At 37.7% G+C, this 22,403-nt stretch overlaps 1 protein-coding gene and 1 non-coding gene across 3 annotated transcripts in view; one reads left to right on the forward strand and one right to left on the reverse strand.

Moving 5' to 3' along the window:
- The window catches only part of PIK3R3 (phosphoinositide-3-kinase regulatory subunit 3), a 108,577-nt gene that overhangs the window by 45,076 nt on the left and 41,098 nt on the right, over positions 1 to 22,403 (forward strand). For both annotated transcript variants that reach the window (XM_070510009.1, XM_014827866.3), the window contains exons 2-3: positions 11,185 to 11,293; positions 13,130 to 13,228. In XM_070510009.1, coding sequence (XP_070366110.1) covers positions 11,185 to 11,293; positions 13,130 to 13,228 — 208 coding nt within the window. The remainder of the gene's footprint in view (positions 1 to 11,184; positions 11,294 to 13,129; positions 13,229 to 22,403) is intronic.
- LOC123286186 (U7 small nuclear RNA) lies at positions 13,345 to 13,405 on the reverse strand. The gene has a single exon (XR_006528456.1). It is a non-coding gene; the product is annotated as a U7 small nuclear RNA (small nuclear RNA).

Consider the following 22,403-nt stretch of genomic DNA (forward strand, 5'->3'; position numbering starts at 1 on the left):
TTACCAAATCTCGTTTAAGCAGCAGAACTAGAATAAACCTGGGTTTCTTTTAATTTAATTTTTATTTTTATCAAAGCAATACATGTTCATAGTTTAAAAAGTCAAAAGGTGCTTAAAGGTTTATAGTGAAAGAAAAACAGCAGCTCCCTGCCCTCCTCTCTCCATCTCCGGTTCTAATCTACAGAGGCAACGCTTAACTCAGCTTTTCTTCTGCTTTTTACCTCCCTATTTTTCATAATATGCTTATACTACTCTTTTACATTTTCTCATTTTTGACATTATTTATTCCTTCTAAGGAAGTTGGGGATTTAGTTTTCTTATACCATACACACTCTTTCCCTTTACCCGTTTTCTCAGTATATTTATATCACAATTGTAATTGTTTCTTAAATTATCTTTTAGTGTTTACAATATTATGATTATGTAAAACTGTTCACAGACAAGTCATTAGTATATAATTATTACATTTGCTTTTTTCTTGGAATTAGTAATTGCCTTAGTTTTTAAACATTTACCGGATTTTTTAAGGTACTTGTCACAGTATTATTCCCATACTTTTTTTTTCTTTTTCCTCTCCCCAAAGCCCCCCAGTACGTAGATGTATATTCCAGTTGGCTTTGCTATGTGGGATGGCGCCTCAGCATGGCCTGATGAGCAGTGCTAGGTCTGTGCCCAGGATCTGAACCAGCTAAACCCGGGCCACTGAAGTGGAGTGCACAAACTTAACCACTTGACCACGAGGCCAGCCCCCAACCCCATACTTTTTTTTTTCTTTAAAGATTTTATTTTTTTCCTTTTTCTCCCCAAAGTCCCCCGGTACATAGTTGTATATTCTTGGTTGTGGGTCCTTCCAGTTGTGGCATGTGGGACGCTGCCTCAGCGTGGTTTGATGAGCAGTGCCACGTCCGCGCCCAGGATTCGAACTAACGAAACACTGGGCTGCCTGCAGCGGAGCGCTCGAACTTAACCACTCGGCCACGGGGCCAGCCCCGCCAACCCCATACTTTTTGACAGAACTATAAAACTCATCTCAGTATGGTTAAACATCAGATAATCTATCATTTCTATCTTTTTTTACTTCAACATACCCCTTAAGTCGCCCTTCATTCTCTTGCTAGAATCCCAACTATTGTTTTCAGTTGATATCCTGGTACTCCTGTTCACCATTATCCCAGGGGATTGCCTTTGCTCTCTCCTGTGTTGGCATCCATTTTCCTGAATCCTGCACCATCTTCTTTTCTAGGCATATTTCTTCATTTTAGTAGAGCACATGTTCAGGAGCTTCCTAAGAATGATGCCAAGATATAAGCTGTTTGAGACTTTGTATGTCTGAAAATGTCAGTTCTATCCTCATATGTAATTGATAATTTGACGTGACACATAATTCTAAGTTGAAAATAATTTTCCCTCAGAATTTGAAGATTTTTCTCTAGTGGTGTTAGTTTCCAGTGTTGCTGTTGAGGAATCCAAAGACATTCTAGGCCTTAGTCCTTTGTGACCTTTTTTCCCTTATGCTAGATTTTAGGACCTTTTCTTTATTGCTGATGTGAAATTGCACAGAGATGTGCCTTGATGTGGGTCTTTTTCGTTCATTGTGTGGCATACTCTGTGAGTACTTTCATCCTGGAAATGTATGTACTTCATTTTTGAAAATTTTTTCTTATTTTAATAGTTTCTCTCTTTCTGCTTTCTGGAACTTCTATTAGTTCAATGTTGGATCTTCTGGGTTTATCCTCTAATTCTCTCTTTTCTTCTATTTTTCATTACTTTCTCTTTTTGTTCCACTTCATGGGAGATTTCCTCAAGTCTGCCTGCCAGCTTGTAAATTAAGGTTTTTTAAAAACCCTCTATCATAATTTTAATATAAAAGAGCTTTTGTTTTTCAGTGTTACTTTATTATTCTTCTTGTTTCTGTTTCATAGATGCAATATTTCCGAGGATATTATACTTTTTTGTGTGTGAAGTTTTCTTCTCCTTGAATTCTTTGTTTACTCCTAAGTTCTTTTTTTTCCATTTGTTTTGGTGTTCTTTAATGTTGATGGCTTTCCTCAAATGTCTTGTGGTTTGTTCTTTTTTTTTTTTTTTGATTATGGTAAATTTACCTAGCAAAATTTATCGTTTTAACCATGTTTAAGTATACAGTTCTGTGGCATTAAGTACATTCACGTTGTTGTGCAACCATTCATTCATCTTCAGAATTTTTTCATCTTACCTACCTGAAATTCTGTACCCATTAAACACTAACTCCCCACTTCCTTTCCTCCCAGCACCTGGCAGCCACCATTCTACTTTCTGTCTCTATGAATTTGTCTACTCTAGGAACCTCATATAAGAGAAACTATACAATATTTGTCCTTTTGTGACTGGCTTTTTCTTCAAGGTCTTCATGTCTTCATGAGGACATGTCTTCAACATTCATCCATGTTGTAGCATGTGTCAGAATTTCCTTCCTTTTTAAAGGGTTTGTTCTTATTTAAGAAGGAGATACTAAAAAGCTGATTTGAAGCTCCATGTAAATGGACAGGATGTATTAAACTGAAGGCTTTCTGAAAGGTGACAGATTATGAATATCTTTTGCCTTGGTAACCCCCAAATATCCATATTTTTAGATCTTTTGGGGGGTCTTGTCAGTTTCTCCAGAGAAAAATCTCCCTAACTCCTGCCTGGAGATACAAGCTTGGTGGCTCAGTGTTCAGAGAACAGAAGTGGGGAACGGGGTTGGGGCATCTACCTGTTTAGTAGACGTTTCCTTAATTCTGTTGTTTTCAGTAAGGGGCTTGCCGCTAGTCCCAGCTGTGCTTGGTGTTCCCTAAGTCCAGTCTCTCTCGTTGTTTCTCTGGGCTGATGAGTTGACAGGCAACCTTTGTCTAGAGTAGGGCAGCAGGAGTTGTCTGGTTGTTTGTGGGTTGGGGAGGAGAACTGGGGCTCCAACTGCTCTTTCTATAGACTTTCAGCTGTTTCAGCTCCTGTTTTCAGCCCTATCCCTCAGTCCTCCCTTCAGAGATGCCTTATGTCTCCAGTTCCTGGTTTTTCCAGAGTACAGTGGTGTGAATCAGATTGCTTTTCTGCTGGACTTTCTCTCTTCAGGGTTAGGTTTCAGTTTTTACACTATACCAAGTCACATTCATCTGGTTGCTTTTCCTGTATTAAAGTCGTGTTATCGTCTGCTATTGTTTCCTCCCCTGATCTCTTTGTTATTGTGTGATTATACTTTTAAAAATATATTTTATTGACAATTTGGAGTGATTTATAGAGGGAGTGAAGCGTTGTATGTATTTAATCTACTGTATTTTAGCTACTCTACTCGCCTAATTTTTTTTTTTTACCCCATAGACTCTTTTTTGGAGAGAATCTGTAAGCTCCTTGCTGCTCAAATTTTGGACTGGCAGCCTTGGCAGCACCTGGGAGCTTGTTAGAAATGCAAAATCCAGGTTCCAACTCATCCCGAGCTAACCATACTCTACATTTTACAAGATCCTTGGGTGATATGTAAGCACGTTAAAGTGTGAGAACCATTGGTCTAATTTGCTGTGACTGCTACAGTGCCTGACACATTTTAGGTGTCTTCTCTTGGACAATCAGAAATTTAGAAAAGACTTTGTAGTAATAAATGTTTTGGTATCAGAGTATAGATAGTATTTGAAGCTCTGGGAGTAGATGAGAGTACAGAGTAAAAAGAGGGCCAAGGAAATACCAGTTTTAAGGTGTGAATGAAGGAAGAGAGAGCCTTCCAGGAGAACTGAGAGCTAAGGAAGAAAAGAGGCCCAGAGTACATGAGGTGTGGGAAAATGAGCAGCCTTCCGAGAGAGAGGGCTGCAAGGTTAGTAGTGTCCTTCAGGGAGAGCTGGATTTCAGAGAAGGCTAGGAAGTGGGAAAAAACACTTTCTGCGAAGATAATGAAGTTACAAAATAGTTTGTTTAATTAGAAGGTGAGGAAAATGATCAGGGAGGAAGCTTCAGAGGACAAAATGGAATGATGAGCAGTGAGAAGATGGTTTAGTGGGGAGGCAGCTCAGAGCAGTATTGGGATGAGAACACAGGAGATGACAGGTGGCTGAAATGAACTTCCACTGTTCCCCATCTCATACTCCCTCTGTGCCAGGCAGTTATTTTAATTCTCTAGGACTTTTTTTTTTTTTTTTAAAGATTTTTTTATTTTTTCCTTTTTCTCCCCAAAGCCCCCCGGTACATAGTTGTGTATTCTTCGTTGTGGGTTCTTCTAGTTGTGGCATGTGGGACGCTGCCTCAGCGTGGTCTGATGAGCAGTGCCATGTCCGCGCCCAGGATTCGAACTAACGAAACACTGGGCCGCCTGCTGCGGAGTGCGCGAACTTAACCACTCGGCCACGGGGCCAGCCCCAGACTTTTTTTTTTTTTTTTTAATACATGCTGTTCCTTTAATCTGGGACACTAGAAATCTTGTCTTCCTCCATTCCCTCTAGATTCAGTTCCCTTATTTTGGCCTCCATGGTACCCTATTCTTTCTGTCTTTTTAAAAAATTGAGATATAAGTCATATACCATAATATTCACCCTTTTGAATATACTTTAGGAATACTTTCTCTTTTACTGTGTTTAACTACAGTATAGTAACTGTGTGTTTTACTCCTTTGAATTGCTCTTTGGACTGGCTGTCTTTTTGCTGTCTCTAGCAGCCAGCACTTCTAGCTAACAGCTAGTGTTTATTGATTGCTGCGCGTCGTATGCTGGTTTAAGTTTACACATGTTAACTCACTGAATTCTCATAGGACGTAGGCACTAAAGCTTTAGCCGCATTTTACGAATGAGAGAAACAAAGCCCTAGAATAAGTAGGTGCTCAATCAGTATTTGTTGAATGAACTCATTTACTAAATGTGTACCAGGCACTGTGCTGCATGTTTGGGCTACAGAATTAAGGATGTCTTTGATTAGGGTTTCAGACAGAATGTTGGTTAAAACTTGACCCCGAAATGAGGGAAAGGTCGCTGCTCCTGGTTTTGTGGTACTTGCAATCAAGAGGCTTGAATGCCTCTTCTACACCCAGCACATACTGGGACATACATTCAAATATTGTTTTAGCTTTTTTTTCTTCCATTTTTGATTTAAAGCCATCCTTCATAAAGTCAAATCCCAGCGTAGAATATGAGGACTGAGATCTGCCATTCCTCCCTGGTTTTAGTAAGTACCTAACTCTGATTCTTAATTAAAAAAATACTTTAAAAATTTTATTTGGAAATAATTTCAAACTTACAGAGAAGTTGCGAAAATAAGAGTATGAAGAACACCTATACATCCTTTACTCAGGTTCACCTGTTGTTAACATTTTACTCTATATTTGCTTTATCATTCATATTTTCTCTTTATATAAAATAATATTGCTTTTTTCTGAACTATTTGAGAATAAGTTGTATTCATCCTCGCCCTTAACCCCTAAATACCTCACTATGTATTTCGTAAGAACAGGAATATTCCTTTGCATATCACAGTGCACTACAGTAAGTAACCTCAGTACATTTAACTTTGATATAATACTTTAACTTATTGTTTGTAGATTATGACCAAATAAACTATTATTTTTTTCTTGCTGAGGAAGATTCACCCTGAGCTCATGTCTGTTGCTAATCTTCCTCTTTTTGCTGAGGAAGATTTGCCCTGAGCTAACATCTGTTACCAATCTTCCTCTTTTTGTATGTGAGCCGCCCCAACAGCATGGCCACTGACAGACAAATGGTGTAGGTCCACGCCCAGGAACCGAAGCTGGACTGCTGAAGCAGAGTACCCTGAACTCAACCACTAGGCCACTGGGGCTGGCCCCAAAGAAATAATTTTTTTCAGTGCTGCAGCCCCTGAATACTTTGATTAAAAAATATCAAAGTGAATTTTTGCAAAAAAAATTTTTTTAAGTCAGAAAACACAATAAATTAAATTTAAAAATTACTCATAACCCATCATTTTGGTTTTCGTTGTTTTTAAAACACACGTACATAGATAAAGAAAGTCCTCCCCTATGTTACTTCCCCCATCCGTGTTATATGCGCTATCAATAGTTGGTGACAGGGGCACATATGTATGATGATGGATAAAAATTAGACTACTGGGGGTGAGCACAATGAAGTGTATCCAGGAATTGATAAACGATAATATTACACGCGAAATTACACAATGTTATAAACCATTATAATCCTAATAAAATTACTTGGGAAAAAATAGTTTCTGTATTCTTCCAGATGTCTTTATGCATATATACACATCTGTATACACACACATACATACACACACATACATACATGTGTGTATGTTTGTTCATGTATCTACATATGAATTAAAACAGAATTTAAAATATCTTTTTGTATTGCCAATATTTAAAAACTTGAAATATAGTTTCTCAAAATGGAAAGAGAAATACTTTTCATTGCCTACTAAGCAGAAGTAAAAGTGTTAGGTATTTTATGGATACTTAGGAAGGTATTTGCTCAAGTGTGTTTAACTTATCACTGAGCACTGCAGTGCTCACCCGATGCAAGAACTACTTTGTCAAGGAGTTGAAAGATAATGTACCCTAATTAGCTTTTCCCTCAATATGGTCCACTTGACCTACTTAAAATGTATGTGATTTATAAGTTTTTTACCTTTATTTATAATATGATCTGGAAGCAACGTATAGATACACATCTGCTTATTTACGTATAATTGGAAGGTTATTTAAGGTAGGTTTTTATTTAGTTTTTGTTCAGTAGATTCTATAATTTACACAGGGATGGAGATCAACTACTGGAGAAAGCAAAACATTTAGTTTGAAAACTCAGGTTGGTTTAGTTGAGCTAAATTTGAACATACTCATGATTTTAAGAGTAATGAATTACCTTGAAATTTATCCTTTGAATTATAAAGTCTGTAAGTATAGAGATTGTGTTTATCTAGTTCATTGCTATATTCCCAGCTTTTAGAACATAGGAGGTCTTCAATAAATATTTGTTTATTATATGTATGGAGTGATGATAGATAAGAATGTAGAATAGGCCAGTATTGCATTCATTTCAGATCTTTCAGTTCATTATGATTATGTTCTTTTAGCAACTTTATGTAGGAACTACTTTGTAATCATTTCATTCTTCTTATATTTCTGCAGATGATAAAAGCAAATACAATGAGACTATGGGCAGTCCTCTGTAATAGACGTGAAATGGTCATTATATGTTTGTTGGTGGTAGAGCTATCTCTGAACTATCATTATCCGTAAATAGCAGCTTCCGCATGCAGCCTGGTCAACTCCATTCAGAGCTGGCTCCTCCTCCAGAGAAGGGATATAGACAACAGCAAGTCTCTGTGACTCCTTTTGGTGATGAGAGTGTAATCCACCTGCTGATTCAAGGAGCCAGATTGGTTCTTGTTAGGCCCTGCTGGTTGTGGCGCTCAGTTCAGTAAAGACTAGGTTTGAGAAGCTTAGTGGTTGAACTTAAAGTTTCCCCAGGAGGGGATCAATTGCTCCTTTTGCTGGGTTTCGTTATACTTTGCTTTTGCCTTTATTATAGTATTTACCTCATTCTGCTGAGTGTTATGGTTAGGTGTTTCTATGTGTCGTTCTCTCTAGATTTGCTGTTTTGAGTGCTAGGAATGCCTTGTCTCTGTACCTTTCATAGCTATAGCACAGATTTAAACTGTTAATCCTTATAAGTGGATAAGTGGAAGAATTATAAATTTTGCAAAATTATAGTTCCTCCTATAGCTACTTTTATATGCCACATCAAATTCTTTTCAAACAAGGCAGGTTTAAGTAAGTAGTCACTTAGAAAAAAAGTATGGATTATAGCAAGCTCTCCTCCATCTTATAATTTCAGAAGTCCAATATTTGGTTTTTTTAAAGTAACAGCTTTATTGAAATATTATTCACATTCCATACAATTCACCCACTTAGAGCGTATAATTAAATATTTTTTAGTATGTTCATTGAGTTATGTAACCATCACCACAAACAATTCTGGAACATTTTCATTACCTCAAAAAGAAACCCTGCACACTTTAGCTGTCATTCCCTTTTCCCCATTAACAACCCCCCCCACCCCGCCCTAGGCAGCCATTAATCTACTTTCTGTCTCTATAGATTTGCCTGTTCTGATCAATGGAAACATAATACATGGTTTGTCGTGACTGGCTTCTTTCACTTCCTTCACTTAGCCTAATGTTTTCCTGGCTCATCCATGTTATATAGCATATCTCATTCCTTTTTATTGCCAAATAATATTCGGTGTTATGGATATATGCCATATTTTACGTATTCATTTATCTGTTGGTGGACATTTGGGTTGTTTCCAATTTTTAGCTATTGTAAATACTGCTTCTGTGAACATTCATATACAAATGTTTTTGTGGATGTGTGTTTCATTTCTCTTGAATATATAGCTAAGATTGAAATTCCTGGGTCATATGGTGACTCTATGTTTAGCCTTTTGAGGAACTGCCAGACTGTTTTCCAAGCAGTTGCATCATTTTACTTTTGCATCAGTAGTGTATGAGAGTTCCAATTGCTCTATATCCTTACCAACACTTGTTGTTATCTATCTTTTTGGTTAAAGTCATCCTAGTGGGTGTGAAGTGGTATCCCATTGTGGTTTTGATTTTCATTCCCTGATAGCTGATGATATTGAGTATCTTTTTATGTGCTTTTTGGCCATTTGTATATCTTTGTTGGAAAAATATTTGGATCCTTTGCCCATTTTTAATTGGGATGTTTGTCTTTTTATAACTTAGTTGCAAGAGTTCTTTATGTATTCTGGATACAAATTTTTTTTATCAGATATATGATTTACAAAGCTTTTCTCTCATTCTGTGGGTTGTCTTCACTTTCTTGATGGTATCTTTTGAGCACAAAATTTTTAATTTTGATGAAGTCCAGTTTATCTTTTTTTTTTTTTTTTTAATTTTTGTGCTTTTGGTGTCATATCTAAGAAACCATTGCCTAATCCAAGGTCATGGAGATTTAAGCCTGTTTTCTTCTAAAAGTTTTATAGTTTTAGCTCTTACATTTAGGTCTTTGATCCATTTTGAGTTAATTTTTGCAATCAGAGTGAGATAGAGATGTTGCCAACTGCATTCTTTTGCATGTGGATATCCAGTTGTTCCAGCACCGTTTTTCAAAAGAACTGTTCTTTCACCATTGAATTGTCTCGACACCTTTGTTGAAAATCATTTGACAGTAAAGAGTCTCTGTTTTGAAGACAATATTCACATTGTTACCCTTTCCCATCAATGTTCTCCTTTTTTGTTAATTTTGAAAAAATTTTGGAAATCTCAAACTTGTAGAAAAGTTGCAAGTACAGTACAAATAACTTGATTTTCTTGAGCCATTGAGAGTAAGTTGCCAACATGGTAACCCATGATGACCCTGTTTGTATGTATTTCCCACAAACAAGAACATTCTCCTACATAACCACAATATAACCATCAAAATCAGAAAATTAACATTAATGTGTAATTGCCATCTCATCCTCAGATCCCAGTCAAGTTCTGTCCATTGTCCCAATAATGTCCTTTATAACAATATGATCCAGTCCAGAGTCATACATTGTGTTTGACAGTCATTATTCTCTAGTTTTCTTCAAACTGGTATAGTTCCAGAAAGTCAGTCTCTCTTGACTTCTGTGACCTTGACATTTATGAATATTACAGTCCAGTTATTTTGTAGAATGTCTCTCAATTGTGGTTTGTCTGATGTTTCCTCATGATTAAATTCAGTTTATGCATATTTGGCAGGAATATCACAAAAGTGATTTTGTAGCCTCTTCAGTGCATCCTATTAGGGGCCTATATCTCACTATTACTGGTGATATTAACATTGATTACTTTTGTTTGCTAGGCTTCTTTACTATTATATTAGTCTTTTTACTTTTGTGATTAATAAGCATTTTGTGGGAAGGCCCTTTGGGATTATATAAATCCTCTTACTCATTAATCTCTCAGTTTTTTCATGTATTTATTTATATCTTCATGGACACATAGATTCCTGTTTTGTTTAATGGCTTATATTCCCTTACTGTTATTGTTTGTATTGATGTTCCAGTTGTTCCAGATTTGGTATTGGGAACCCCTTTGAGCTGGTTTCTTTGTTCTTTTGTCATGGCCCCTCATTCTTTGAGTGCTTGCTTATTTTTTGGCACAGGATGATGTTCCAGGTTCATTTGGCTCCACTCCCGCCCTGGAATCAGGTATTTTTCCAAAGGGCCCTGGTTCCTTTCAGTAGAGAATAGCATGAGAAACCAAGATCTGGGTGCTAGGTGTGCATATTGGGCTATTGCTGATCCCAGGACCTCTCAGGACAGAGCTAGGGAAGAGTCGTATTCCCTATATGTACAGACATTTTTCTGTCTGTCTATATATTGAGTTCACATCAATAGCTGCCATTCCAGTCCAAACCAGAGCGTTCATTCTATTTTTTTACCTTTCTGTATTTGTAACTTCCTTTTTAGACTATAAGAAACCTGGCTTCTATTATCTTTAATAGGTTTACTTATTTGATCCATCTCTCTGTATGTACCCAATCTCTTATAGCTATTGCTGCATTTCCCCTGCCACCTCCCATCCCCTACTCAAGTGGAAACTTTTCACTCTTATCTGGCATTGTCCCATTGCATTGGGATACCCACCTCAATGTGTCCTCATTGGCTAGGTTTCCAACATTCTGTGCCATCCGGGCCCCATGCCAGTGCCCTTATTACTTCACTGAGCTTCAGCACCCCGCGCATCTCTTCACCCTGCTTGAGCTCTGAGATCTTGGGCTGTGCTGCTGCCCCCCTGTATGGACATAATTCTCTCTCACCTGCTTTGGACTCTGATACGAACTCTTGGCAATCATGACCAGTCCTGCTTAATGACTTTTGGACTGAATTGTTTATGAAGGGACTTCGCCTTGTCTTTTGAGAGATAGTGAAGTTTTTTTGGATGTCTGTTCAGAATTAAAAGTTAATACTTTTTTAAGAAGGGAAAAAACCCAAATAGCTGGACAGTTTCACTTTTCAGGCAATTATTGGTAGAATTCTAAAAGGATTCCTTCTTTGGCTAATGTTCAACATTTAACATAAAATAATACTTAATTTGATTTATGATTATTTGAATCTTAACATTCATTGGTTAATAAGCTGTTCCTGACTGAGGAAATTAGAAAACAAATAATAATTTACGTCTACAAAATAATGTTTATTTCTCTTCTAGCTCTTCCACCAAAGCCACCTAAGCCAATGACTTCAGGCATTTCAAATGGAATAAAGGACAGTTCTGTTTCTCTTCAGGATGCAGAATGGTACTGGGGGGATATTTCAAGGTAACAAGAATGCTACTATAATTAAATACAATTTAAAAAAAATCGTTTTTGAGAATTAGTAGTTAAAACATTTTACTGCCCCACTATTTGTCATTTAAAGATTAGTTACCATTTTGAAAATGTGTTAGGACATTTCAAAAGTTTCTAAATGTTTTTTTCCCCTATCAAAAAGTGACAAGAAAATCTTTAAATTATGGATGTGATTAACTATTACTTTTAATACTATATTGAGGATAGATTTCTGAATAAATGAAACATACACTTAGGATAGCTACGGGTTTTAGGATAAAAGATACTTATAGGTACTTAATTTTCCTTACCTTTCTGTTTCTAAGGCAATGGTTCCACAATCTTTGCATGCACAAGAATCAATTGGGATGGGGCGTAGGAACCTCCATTTAACAATCTCCCCAGGTCATTTTGATGCACTGTTCACAGAGCTCATTTTGAGAAACAAGACTCTAGGACAGATTTGCTTTTTGGGTAAAATGTGGTTTTGGAAAATTTTGAACCTAGAGAAGGAAAAAATATATATACATTGATGCTGTATTCCTTAATAGACATGTCCTTCTCTTTCTCTTGTCCCTTTTCTCCCATTGCCAAAGTGGCGCTCATTTCTTATTTTTTTCCCCTCATCATTTAAGAATCTTTAAGTGTGCAGTTCAGTGGCATAAAGTGCATTCACATTGTTGTTCAACTATGACCACCATCTGTCTCTAGAACTATTTCATCTTTCCAACTCTATCCGTTAAACACTTACTCCCCTTTCCTCCTCTTCTCCCCAGCCCCTGGCAACCACCATCCTACTTTCTATTTCTATGAATTTGACTGTTGTAGGTGCCTCATATAGGTGGAATCATACAATATATGTCCTTTTGTGACTGACTTATTTCACTTAACATAATGTCAAGATTCATCCATGTTGTAGCATGTGTCAGAATTTCCTTTCTTTTTAAGGCTGAATGGTATTCCATTATATGTATATACCACATTTTAATTTATTTATCTGGAATTTTGGCTTTGATGAACATTGGGATTGTTTCCAGCCTTTGGCTGTTGTGCATAATGCTGCTATGACTATTGATGTATAAATATTTGTTCAAGTCCCTACTTTCAATTCTTTTGGGTGTATACCCAGAAGTGGAATTTCTGGGTCATACACCAATTCTGTGTTTAATTTTTTGCAGAAGACTTAATGTATTTTATATTAAAATTGATCAGAAAACTTTTATTTTAGCATTGCACAATAAAAAGATCTATTATATTTAAATACCATTTAAATTTATGTTTTAAGACCCTGTGATTCTATAATTCAAGGGTCTTTTATGCCCTGCCATTTCCTTTGAATGTTCTAGTGTTGTTCCTTAAAGTCCTAAGCCAACACTGCAGAAGGAATTTGTTATCAGTAGAAATTCAAATTGGAGACTATTATATTGAAAGGTTGTGAACTTAGTGAATTTTGCCCCCTCTGCTCAGACACAGCTGCCACTGTTGCTTAAATATAACCTTCTTTCTAAACAGCTGCCGGACTTTCCTGAAACTCTACAAGTTTAGACCTGCCTAAGGTAACCCTAAAGTCTTAATGGAAACACTATCCCCTACAGACAGTTGAAATCTGGAAGTTTAAAAAGCAAATAGTCCCTCTTTAGATTGCATAACACTGAAAATCAAAACAGAAAGAACATATGTAGGGAGAAGAACTAAGTGACCTCTGAGGGCCCCCATGATTTGGTAACCTTAGACATATCTACCTCCCAACTAGCCTTAGTGATAATATGTGAAAAGAACAATTGATGCTTACGTTTTTTTCATTTTTCCTATAATTCTGTTCTTCAGGGAGGAGGTAAATGACAAATTACGAGATATGCCAGATGGTACCTTCTTGGTCAGAGATGCCTCAACAAAAATGCAGGGAGATTACACTTTGACTTTGCGGTGAGTATTTTTCAGCATTTTGGCTAGTGTTCTACTAGCATTGTTTATGTCTAGGTTTACAAAGATTTCTTTGTTTTTATTTTTTATCTATTTTATTTATTTATTTATTTGGTGGGGGGGGTCTTCTGGCGAGGACCAGAAAATCTGTTCGACAATTCTAAAAGAGCTGTAATACTAAGATTTCTTCATTTTATTTAAAACTTTATATACACATTTTTTCATATTTTTATTTAATTTAGATGCATAATTTTTAGTTTTTTGGCTAACTGTCCTTTTTCTATACGTTAAATATTTAAATGTCATATAAAAATGGCAACAATTTTTATTTTTACATAACAATAAAACAAAAAGGTGAAAATGTGTAAATGTAAGGAATTAAGAAGCATACTGTTGAACTTATGAGTGAAGCAGAAGTCACAGGCACAGCCTAAGGTTATTAATGCTATGTTGTGAATCCACCCCTCTTATAACCCTGTTATTTTTCTCAGTGCAGACTTCATAGAGTAAAACTCAACATAATTTAGGCTGATGAGGATACATAGAAGATAAAGCAGTTCTCAGCTTGTATCATGCCATCCATGTGGGCATATTAGAATCTCATAAGTGGTGGATGTATCACTTTTTATATTTACAAAGATGGGATATATATTTTAAAAGATTAGTAAAACTGTTAGATAATTCCACATTTAATTTTAATAATTAAAATAGCCTAATTACAATAAAGTCTTGTGATTTTATTAAAAAGGGATTTTCTAAAAAAAAATTGATGATAACAACAGTAACAATAACAACTCCTTTGTACTAAGTAGCATTTTACATACAATATCTTATTCCTCACAACAATCTGATAAAATATAGGTATTATTAATATTTCTGTTTTATAGATGAGGCAACTGAAGCTTAACCTGGTCAAGAGACTTGCCTAAAGACACATAGCTAGTAAGTGGCAGAGGATGGGTTCAAATCTAGATTTATCTGACTCTTTGCTGCCTTTCCAGCCTAGTATCTTTAGGAAAAATAATGCTGTATTTTATGCTAGAAATTTGGAGTCACTATATTAGTTTCTGGTAAAGACATTAAGAAGTTAATGCTTTGGGACTTCAGTTGTGCTGAGGAGTAGTCAGTGTTCTACAGTGATTCATTCAACACGATGTTTTCCCCCTCTAGTCAGGCTTCTGTTTCTACCACTCTACAGGGACTGCTAAACCAGTGGCCACTTCTCTCTTCTTACCTTACTTGACCTCTTAGCAACATTAGTCATAGACACTTTTTCCTAGAAAGTTTATTGTCTTGACTGTTGTGACATCACACTCTCTGATTTTCTTCCTAACTCTAGGCCACTCCTTTGTTCAGTATCTAAATGTTAAGTGTTGCAGGGCTCAGACTTGAACCTCCTTCTCTTCTCTGTATTCTTTCTTGAGCTTGTCCTGTCCCATGGCTTTAATATACAACTACATGGTGATGATTCATAAACCTCATCTCCATCTCTGACCTTCAGAACTCCAGGTACATGTATCCAGTTGCCTACTTGACTTTGCCACTTAGATAACTAGGGGACACACTGATTTTAACATGGTCAAAGCAGAATTCTTGATTTCTAACCCAACTCCCCTATCCAAACTGTTTCTCTTCTAGTCTTTCCTTTTTCAGAAATAGAACCACTATCTCTACAGTTACTCAAGCCACAAATCTTTTTTTCCTTTCTTTCCCTCACCCTCACATCTAATCCATCATTAAATAAGTCCTGCTAACTCTACCTCCAAACCTATATTCATAATCTCTTCACATTTCTCTACCATCCAATTGAAGCCACTATCGTCTTGCTTGATCTTTTGCAGTCGCCTCCTAACAGGCCTCCCAGCATCTTACAACTTCTAACCTTCCCCACCCCTGTTGACCATTTTCGGCACAGTAGCCAGAGTGATCATTTTAAGATGTGAGTCTGATTACTCCTTTGCTTAAAACTCTCTAAGAGTTTCCCTACTGCATTTAAGATAAAGAATTTGGATTTTGTTCTAACTTAACAAAACTCTCTTTGACCTGGTCTTGGTCTACTTTTTACACTTCATTTCTTGCCACTCTCCCTCTGTATCCACTACATTGAATCCTACCTGCCTTTCTGTACCTCAGACAAGTGAGGCTTATATCCTGCCTTAGAGCCTTTGCAGTAGCTGTTCCGTCTGCTATTTGCATAGCTGTTCTTTCTGATCTTTGCAGAATTGGTTCCTTTTTGTCATTTAGATCTCTGCATAAATGCCACCTCTGCAAGTCTTACCTAACCACTCAATCCAAAGTAGCCGTCTGAGGATATATATTGCTCAATTTAATTCTCTGTTTGGGCTGCTCACTGTCTATTTTCTTCTCTTCTCCCACCTTGTCTGTTTCATCCCGCTGGAATTTAAGTTCTCTGAGATTGGGGATTTGTTTAATGTATGCTGTATCCCCAGAATCTAGATAAATACGTTATAATGGATAGGCATTAGATAATGGGTGCCTAGTAAATATTTATTAAACGAACGAATGGCCTTATTTATTTGGAACATGATTTTATTTTGTGATGGGTAGATCCCTAATTGCAATTAGCTTAAAATCAATAAATTTTGTGTCTTTGGGATGAGGAAAAGAGCCTGTAAAATTACACTACCTGAAGCTGTGGTGCTCTTCAAGAGCAAAGGCCAGCAAGCGGTCCCACTCACTGTCTCCTAGTCTCATGAGTCACCATGAGAATTCTTATGCTAGAGATCTACAGCTGGAAGGGATCTTTAATACTGCCTGGTTCAACTAGGTTTCTCCAGATGTAGGAATTTCCTGCATAGCGTTTTTCAGAAAGGGCCATTGAGCTTCATGTGATCTTTCCATCATAGGGAGCTAGCAACTTCCTTTTGAGGCAGCCTATTTTATTTTTTGGCAGCTTTAAAGTGTAGAGGATTATCTTTGTGCTGAATATTGTGCTAGGACCATGAATATGGACATGAATAAGACACAGTTTTGCTCTCAAGAGTTGATAATCCAAGTGTGTAATTGTGTAATAGGAGAGACACATATATACTATACTGTAATGAAATGTGTTAAGTGTTATATTAGAGTTCTCATTATGGTCCCCTTCCCCCAGCCCCAGGTAACTGTTGTTCTATTTTCTGTCTCTGTGAGTTTGACTGTTCCAGCCACCTCATATAAGTAGAACCATACAATATTTATCCTTTTGTGTCTGGCTTATTTCATGTAGAAAATGTCTTTACAGTTCATCCAAATTGTAGCATGTGTCAGAATTTCCTTCCTTTTTAAGGCTGAATAATATCTATTGTATGTATATGCTGCATTTTGTTTATCCATCAGTCAATGGACACTGGCAAGAATGTTTTAAAGTTTTCATGGATCTAGCACAAGATCTGACATGTAGTAAGTACTTAGTAAATATCTGAATGAAGGAAGGAATAAATGAGAGAAAGACAAAGAGAAGGTTTCTCAGAGGAAATGACAGTTGAGCTGGGCCTTGATAGATTTCGCTGGCAGAAAAGTGACGGTCTTAATTTAGTAAATACTCATAGCTTAGTAGTAGTTACTCTGCAGAGGATCTAATAGTGAGTTAAAACTTTGTCTCAAGGAAAACTTAGTCTAGTGAGGGCAAAGGAATAAAAAGACTGCTTTGAATTAAACTAAAATAATAGGAGAAGTTCAAACAATGTTCTTTGGAATCTCAAAGGAGGGGAAGAAGTATCTTGTTGAGATGGTATCGAAAGCTGTAGTTCATGGAAGAAATTGCACTTACAGTCTATCTTGAAGGGGATAGGTTTGGATATGTAGAAAGTGGAGGGGAGGTTGCAGGATGAGGTAACAGTAGGAACAAAGATATGAGGTTAAAAACTATAGAACCCTGTTCTGCGAGGTGTAGTCCCGTTTGGCTAGAGGGTAAAGTTTGTTAAGAGGAAAAAGTGGTAGGGGATGGAAGGTTGGAAAAGGATCATGTTGAAGAAGGCCTTGAATTCTAAAATTTGGAGCTTGTATTTAATATGGTAGGTAGGCAGGGGGAACCATTGCATATTTTCAGCAGGGAAGTTATATGATCAGACTGTATTTGAATAGAAAGAATGAAAGAGGATAGAGATTAGTAAAGAGTTAGAAGGCTGTTATGAATTGAGTGATAATGGTGATCCAGAATAGAATTTATTCTTTAATCATGTAATATTTATTGAGTGTCCAAAATGTTCTAGATACTGTTCTAGGACAAGGAAATGATGAACAAGCCAGACATGGTCTCTTGTCCATAGTGTTTATATTCAGGGGTGGGGTGGGAGTGGAGGAGAGGGAGACAAAATAAACGTATAAAAAAGAAATGAGATAACTTCACAGTGTAAGAAGCTCTTTATAGTGAATGCATAGGGTTATATGACAGACAATATGAGGAAAGGGAATTTAAGATAGTTTTGAGAAGGAGGGGCTCTCTGAGGATATGACCTGAAAACTGGAAAATTAGAAAGAGCCAGCTGGAAAAGTGTTCCAGAGAGAGGGAACAGAAAACACAAAGACACTGATTTGGGAAAGATTTAGTGGCTCTAGTGAATACAGAGCCCACTGTGGCTGGCGTACAGTGTGAACCACGGAGTGGTGGGAGATGATGTTGAAAATGGAAAGGAACTAGATGCAGAGAGCCTAGTGAGTCACAGTAAGGAATTTGAATTTTATTTCTAAGTGCAAAAAGAAAAATCAATAAAGGGTTTTAAACAGAGGAATGACATGATTGAAAGATCAAATAAACTGTTTGTTTTTCTTTTGCTGAGGAAGTTTCACCCTGAGCTAACATCTGTGCCAGTCTTCTTCTATTTTGTATGTGGGTCGCTGCCACAGCATGGCCGCCAACGAGTCGTGTAGGTCTGCTGCACCTGGGAACTGAACCTGGGCCACCAAATTGGAGTGGGCTGAACTTAACCACTAGGCCACAGGGCCAGCCCCAAGATCAAATACACTATTACGTAGGATAGTGGCTTTAAGGAAAGGAGTTGAGGAGGTGACATGGAGCTAAGAGCAAAAGGGATTTGATAATAGAATAGGCATGAGGTTGAGGGGGATTTGAAGGTGACTGTGGTTTGAGTCTGCTGGGCTTAGAATGAGTGTGCCATCTATAGAAATAGGGAAGTCAGGAGCAGTTATTTTATTGGGGAAGAGGGGATAGATGTTGATTTTTAGCTGCTCCAAAACTTCCAGGTAAAAATATTTCTAGAATATAGCTAGAAATGTAGATTTAATGCTTAGGAGAGAGTATAGGGCCAGAAAAAGATTCAGGTACCGTCTACATAGAGTAAATGGGATTTTAATGAAAGAGGATATAGAGGGAAATAATGGTAGAGGCTGAAGACAAATTTTTTTTAAGGGAATAACTGTGTTTAGCAGCAGGAAGGAGGCGGAGGAATAGCGGTCTAAGAGGTTGAGAGAAAAGAGTAATGTCATAGAAGTCATGGGGCGATGAAATATCAAGAAGGAAGGGAGAGTAGAAATATCAGTTACTGCAAAGAATCTGAGCCTGGGGTAGAGAGAGGAGGCAGAATCTGAATTTGAGAAAAGTCATTGTGACCCTCAAATGGGAGGAGTGAGAGTGAAATCAGACTGCAGAGAGTAGGTGATGAGGAAGAGAGATTTTTCAATCCAATAACCATTTTTTAAACCAGTAAATAGTATTCATTGTAGGAAATCTAGATAGTTAACAAATCTTTAGGAATCTACTATATGCCAGACATTGGGCCGGGTGCTGGGACACAAGAAGGAATAGCATGATTCTTCTTCTTCTTTTTTTTTTTTTTACTGAGTTAATGATAGGTTACAATCTTGTGAAATTTCAGTTGTACATTAATGTTTGTCATTCGTGTTGTAGGTGCACCACTTCACCCTTTGTGCCCACCCCCCCACCCCACCTTTCCCCTGGTAGCCACTAATCTGTTTTCTTTGTCCACATTTTTAAATTCCTCATATGAGTGGAGTCATACAGAGATTATCCTTCTCTAACTGGCTATTTCACTTAACATAATTCCCTCAAGGTCCATCCATGTTATTTCAAATGGAATGATTTTGTTCTGTTTTATGGCTGAGTAGTATTCCATTGTATATATATACCACATCTTCTTTATCCATTCATCTGTTGATGGGCACTTAGGTTGCTTCCACGTCTTGGCTATTGTAAATAATGCTGCAGTGAACATTGGGGTGCATGGGACTTTTGGAATTGCTGACTTCAAGCTCTTTGGATAGATACCCAGTAGTGGAATGGCTGGATCGTATGGTAGTTCTATTTTTAGTTTTTTGAGGAATCTCCATACTGTTTTCCATAGTGGCTGCACCAGTTTGCATTCCCACCAGCACTGTGTGAGGGTTCCCTTCTCTCCACAACCTCTCCAACATTTGTTGCTATTAGTTTTAGATATTTTTGTCATTCTAACAGGTGTAAGGTGATATCTTAGTGTAGTTTTGATTTAATAGCATGACTCTTCTGTTCAAGAAGATTACAGTGAGGGAGAGAGAGACATATAATTAAAAATTCACCATTCCTCAATTCCTTCCTGTCTTCACTTCCCTCCTTCTCTGCTTAGAGTCCACGATCCCTTATTAAAATTACCCTTGTGAATATCTCCTCAACAAACTTGCTCCTCTGCCTCTCCATTGTAGTCCCCTAACTGTTCCAGCACTGGTTAAATTCAACTCTCCATCTATTCCTTGCCTATACCTGGGCAGCTGGACGTGGAGAAAAATACATCGTGCTGACTGGTCTCACATTAAGTTCGTGACTCCTGATCTTAAGTGGGCCTTTAGTACTGCCCAGCTGAATTTTTGCATTTCTGCAGTCCATTTGCTCTCCTACTTTCCTAGATGACAATTTCATATGTTCTTTTTTTCCTCTTCAAATCAACAACCCATCTCCCCCCACCCCTTTTTCTTTTTTTTTGAGGAAGATTAGCCCTGAGCTAACATCTTCCGCCAGTCCTCCTCTCTTTGCTGAGGAAGACTGGCCTTGAGCCCACATCCATGCCCATCTTCCTCCACCCTATATCCGGGACACCCACTACAGCATGGCTTGCCAAGCGGTGCCATGTCCGCCCCCTGGATCCGAACTGGCAGACCCCGGGCCACCAAAGCGGAACGTGTGCACCTAACTGCTGTGCCACCAGGCTGGCCCCCATCTTCCCCCTTTTAACTAAAGAGGTTGCTTCCTGTTTCACTAAGAACATGGAAGCAGTCAGTAGAGATCCAACTCCCTCATGCTCCTATTACCCCAGCTGCCAAACATATTTGTGTCAGAATGTGAATACTCTACCTTTTTCTCGTTCCAGTGGATGACTGTTTATGTCCACGTCCAGCATCCACCTCTCTACTTGTGGGCTGGATCCCATCCCATCGCATCCCTCTAATCTGCTCAAGGACATCACTGAGGAATTATCTTGTCCTTTCTTTTGGATCAACAGTTTTTGTTTCTCTACTGAGCCATTAGCATCAGCATATAAATAAGCTATACTGTCTCCCACTTAAGAATAATAAAAAAAATCCCCTTGATGCTATATCTCTTTCCCACTACTCTTCTGTTCCTCTGCTCCCATTTACAGCAGTATTCCTCAAGACAGTTGTCTATAGGCCTTTCTTCTTCCCCTTCTTTTATTCTCTTTAATCCATCCGAGTTAGGCTTTCATCCTAATCATTCCACTGAAACCATTTTGTCAAGATCACTTAGTGGTCTCTACTTTGCCAAGCCCCAAGATCATTTACCCAATTTATCATTTTCTCTTTGTTGCGCTGCTTTTTTAAAAATTGGTTTTTAGGATACCATGCTGTTAGTTCTCCTTTTACTTCATTAGTTGCTCTCTGTTGGTTTCCTCCGCTGGTTCTTCCTCATTTCCCTGACTACTAAACATTTGTGTACTCCAGGGCTTAGACATTAGGCCTCTTCTCTTGTTCAGCTATGCTCATCTTCAAATAACATCTACAGGCTGACAACTCCTGATTGTATACTTCTAGCCCAGACCTTTCTTCTGAACTTTAGACTCTTCACGTAGGCAGCTTGATCATCTGCTCTTGGATGTTCACTAGTCATCTCAAACATAACATGTCTAAAACCAAAATTTTTTTTCCCTTTAAACATGTTCTTTCTGTGTAGCCTTCTTCATTTCAATAAATAACAATTCCATTCTTCTAATTGCGTAAGATAAAAACCTTGAAATCATCTTTATCTTGTCTCTTTCATTCATATCCATATCCAGGCCATCAGGACGTCCTGTCAGCTTTCTCTTCAAAATATATTCAGAATCTCAGCATTTCTCAGTATCTCCACTGCTACAACCCTTGTCCAAGACACCTCATCCCTTGCCTAGATTATTTTAATAGTCTCCCAGCTGGTCTTTCTGCTTCTACCCCTGCCAACTTTGAATGGTCTCTTCTTACCCTAGCAGCTAGAGTGAGCCTTTTAAAACACAAGACAGGTGATATCATTCTGCTCAAAACCTTCTCATTTCTCCCTGTCTTACTCAGCAGAAGCCAAAGCTCTTACAATGGGCTACAGGCTGTTGCATGATCTAAGCTTCTTTTACGTCTTCTATTTCCTCTCCTACTGCTCTCCCTTTTGCTCATTCAGCCTCAGCATCACTGGCCTCCTTGCTGTTCCTTGAAATGTCAAGGATGCTTCTACCTCAGGGGCTTTGTACTTGCTGTTCCCTCTGCCTGGAAAACTTTTACCCCAGATAGCTACTGTGCTGACCCCCTCGCTTCGTTTAGGACTGCTTACATGTCACCTGAACAGAGTGGTTTTTGCTGTGTAACATATATAAAATAGCAATCCCTCAGCCCCTAGAACTCTCTCTTCCCTTTTCTCTGCTTTATTTTTTCCCATAGGACTTATTACCATTTGATATATATATAGTTGTTTATTTTTATGTTCTACTTTGATGAGAAATTCTTTGTCTTCTTTATAAACTTAAAGATGGAGATAATGTTCCTCATTCTCCTAAACTGGAAGTTCCATAAGAGCATGAACTCTTGTATCTGGCTTGTTTATCGTGATATCCATTGTGCCTCCTACAGTTTCTGGCACATAGTAGATGTTCCATAAATTTTTTTGAATGAATGAGTGCCTTTTAACTTTTCTCTAGCAGAGAGACCAGCTTGCATTTATTATGAGTATATGTGTGGGTGTACATACACA

Source organism: Equus asinus, chromosome 5 (genome assembly GCF_041296235.1).
Source record: "Equus asinus isolate D_3611 breed Donkey chromosome 5, EquAss-T2T_v2, whole genome shotgun sequence".
Taxonomy (NCBI): domain Eukaryota; kingdom Metazoa; phylum Chordata; class Mammalia; order Perissodactyla; family Equidae; genus Equus; species Equus asinus.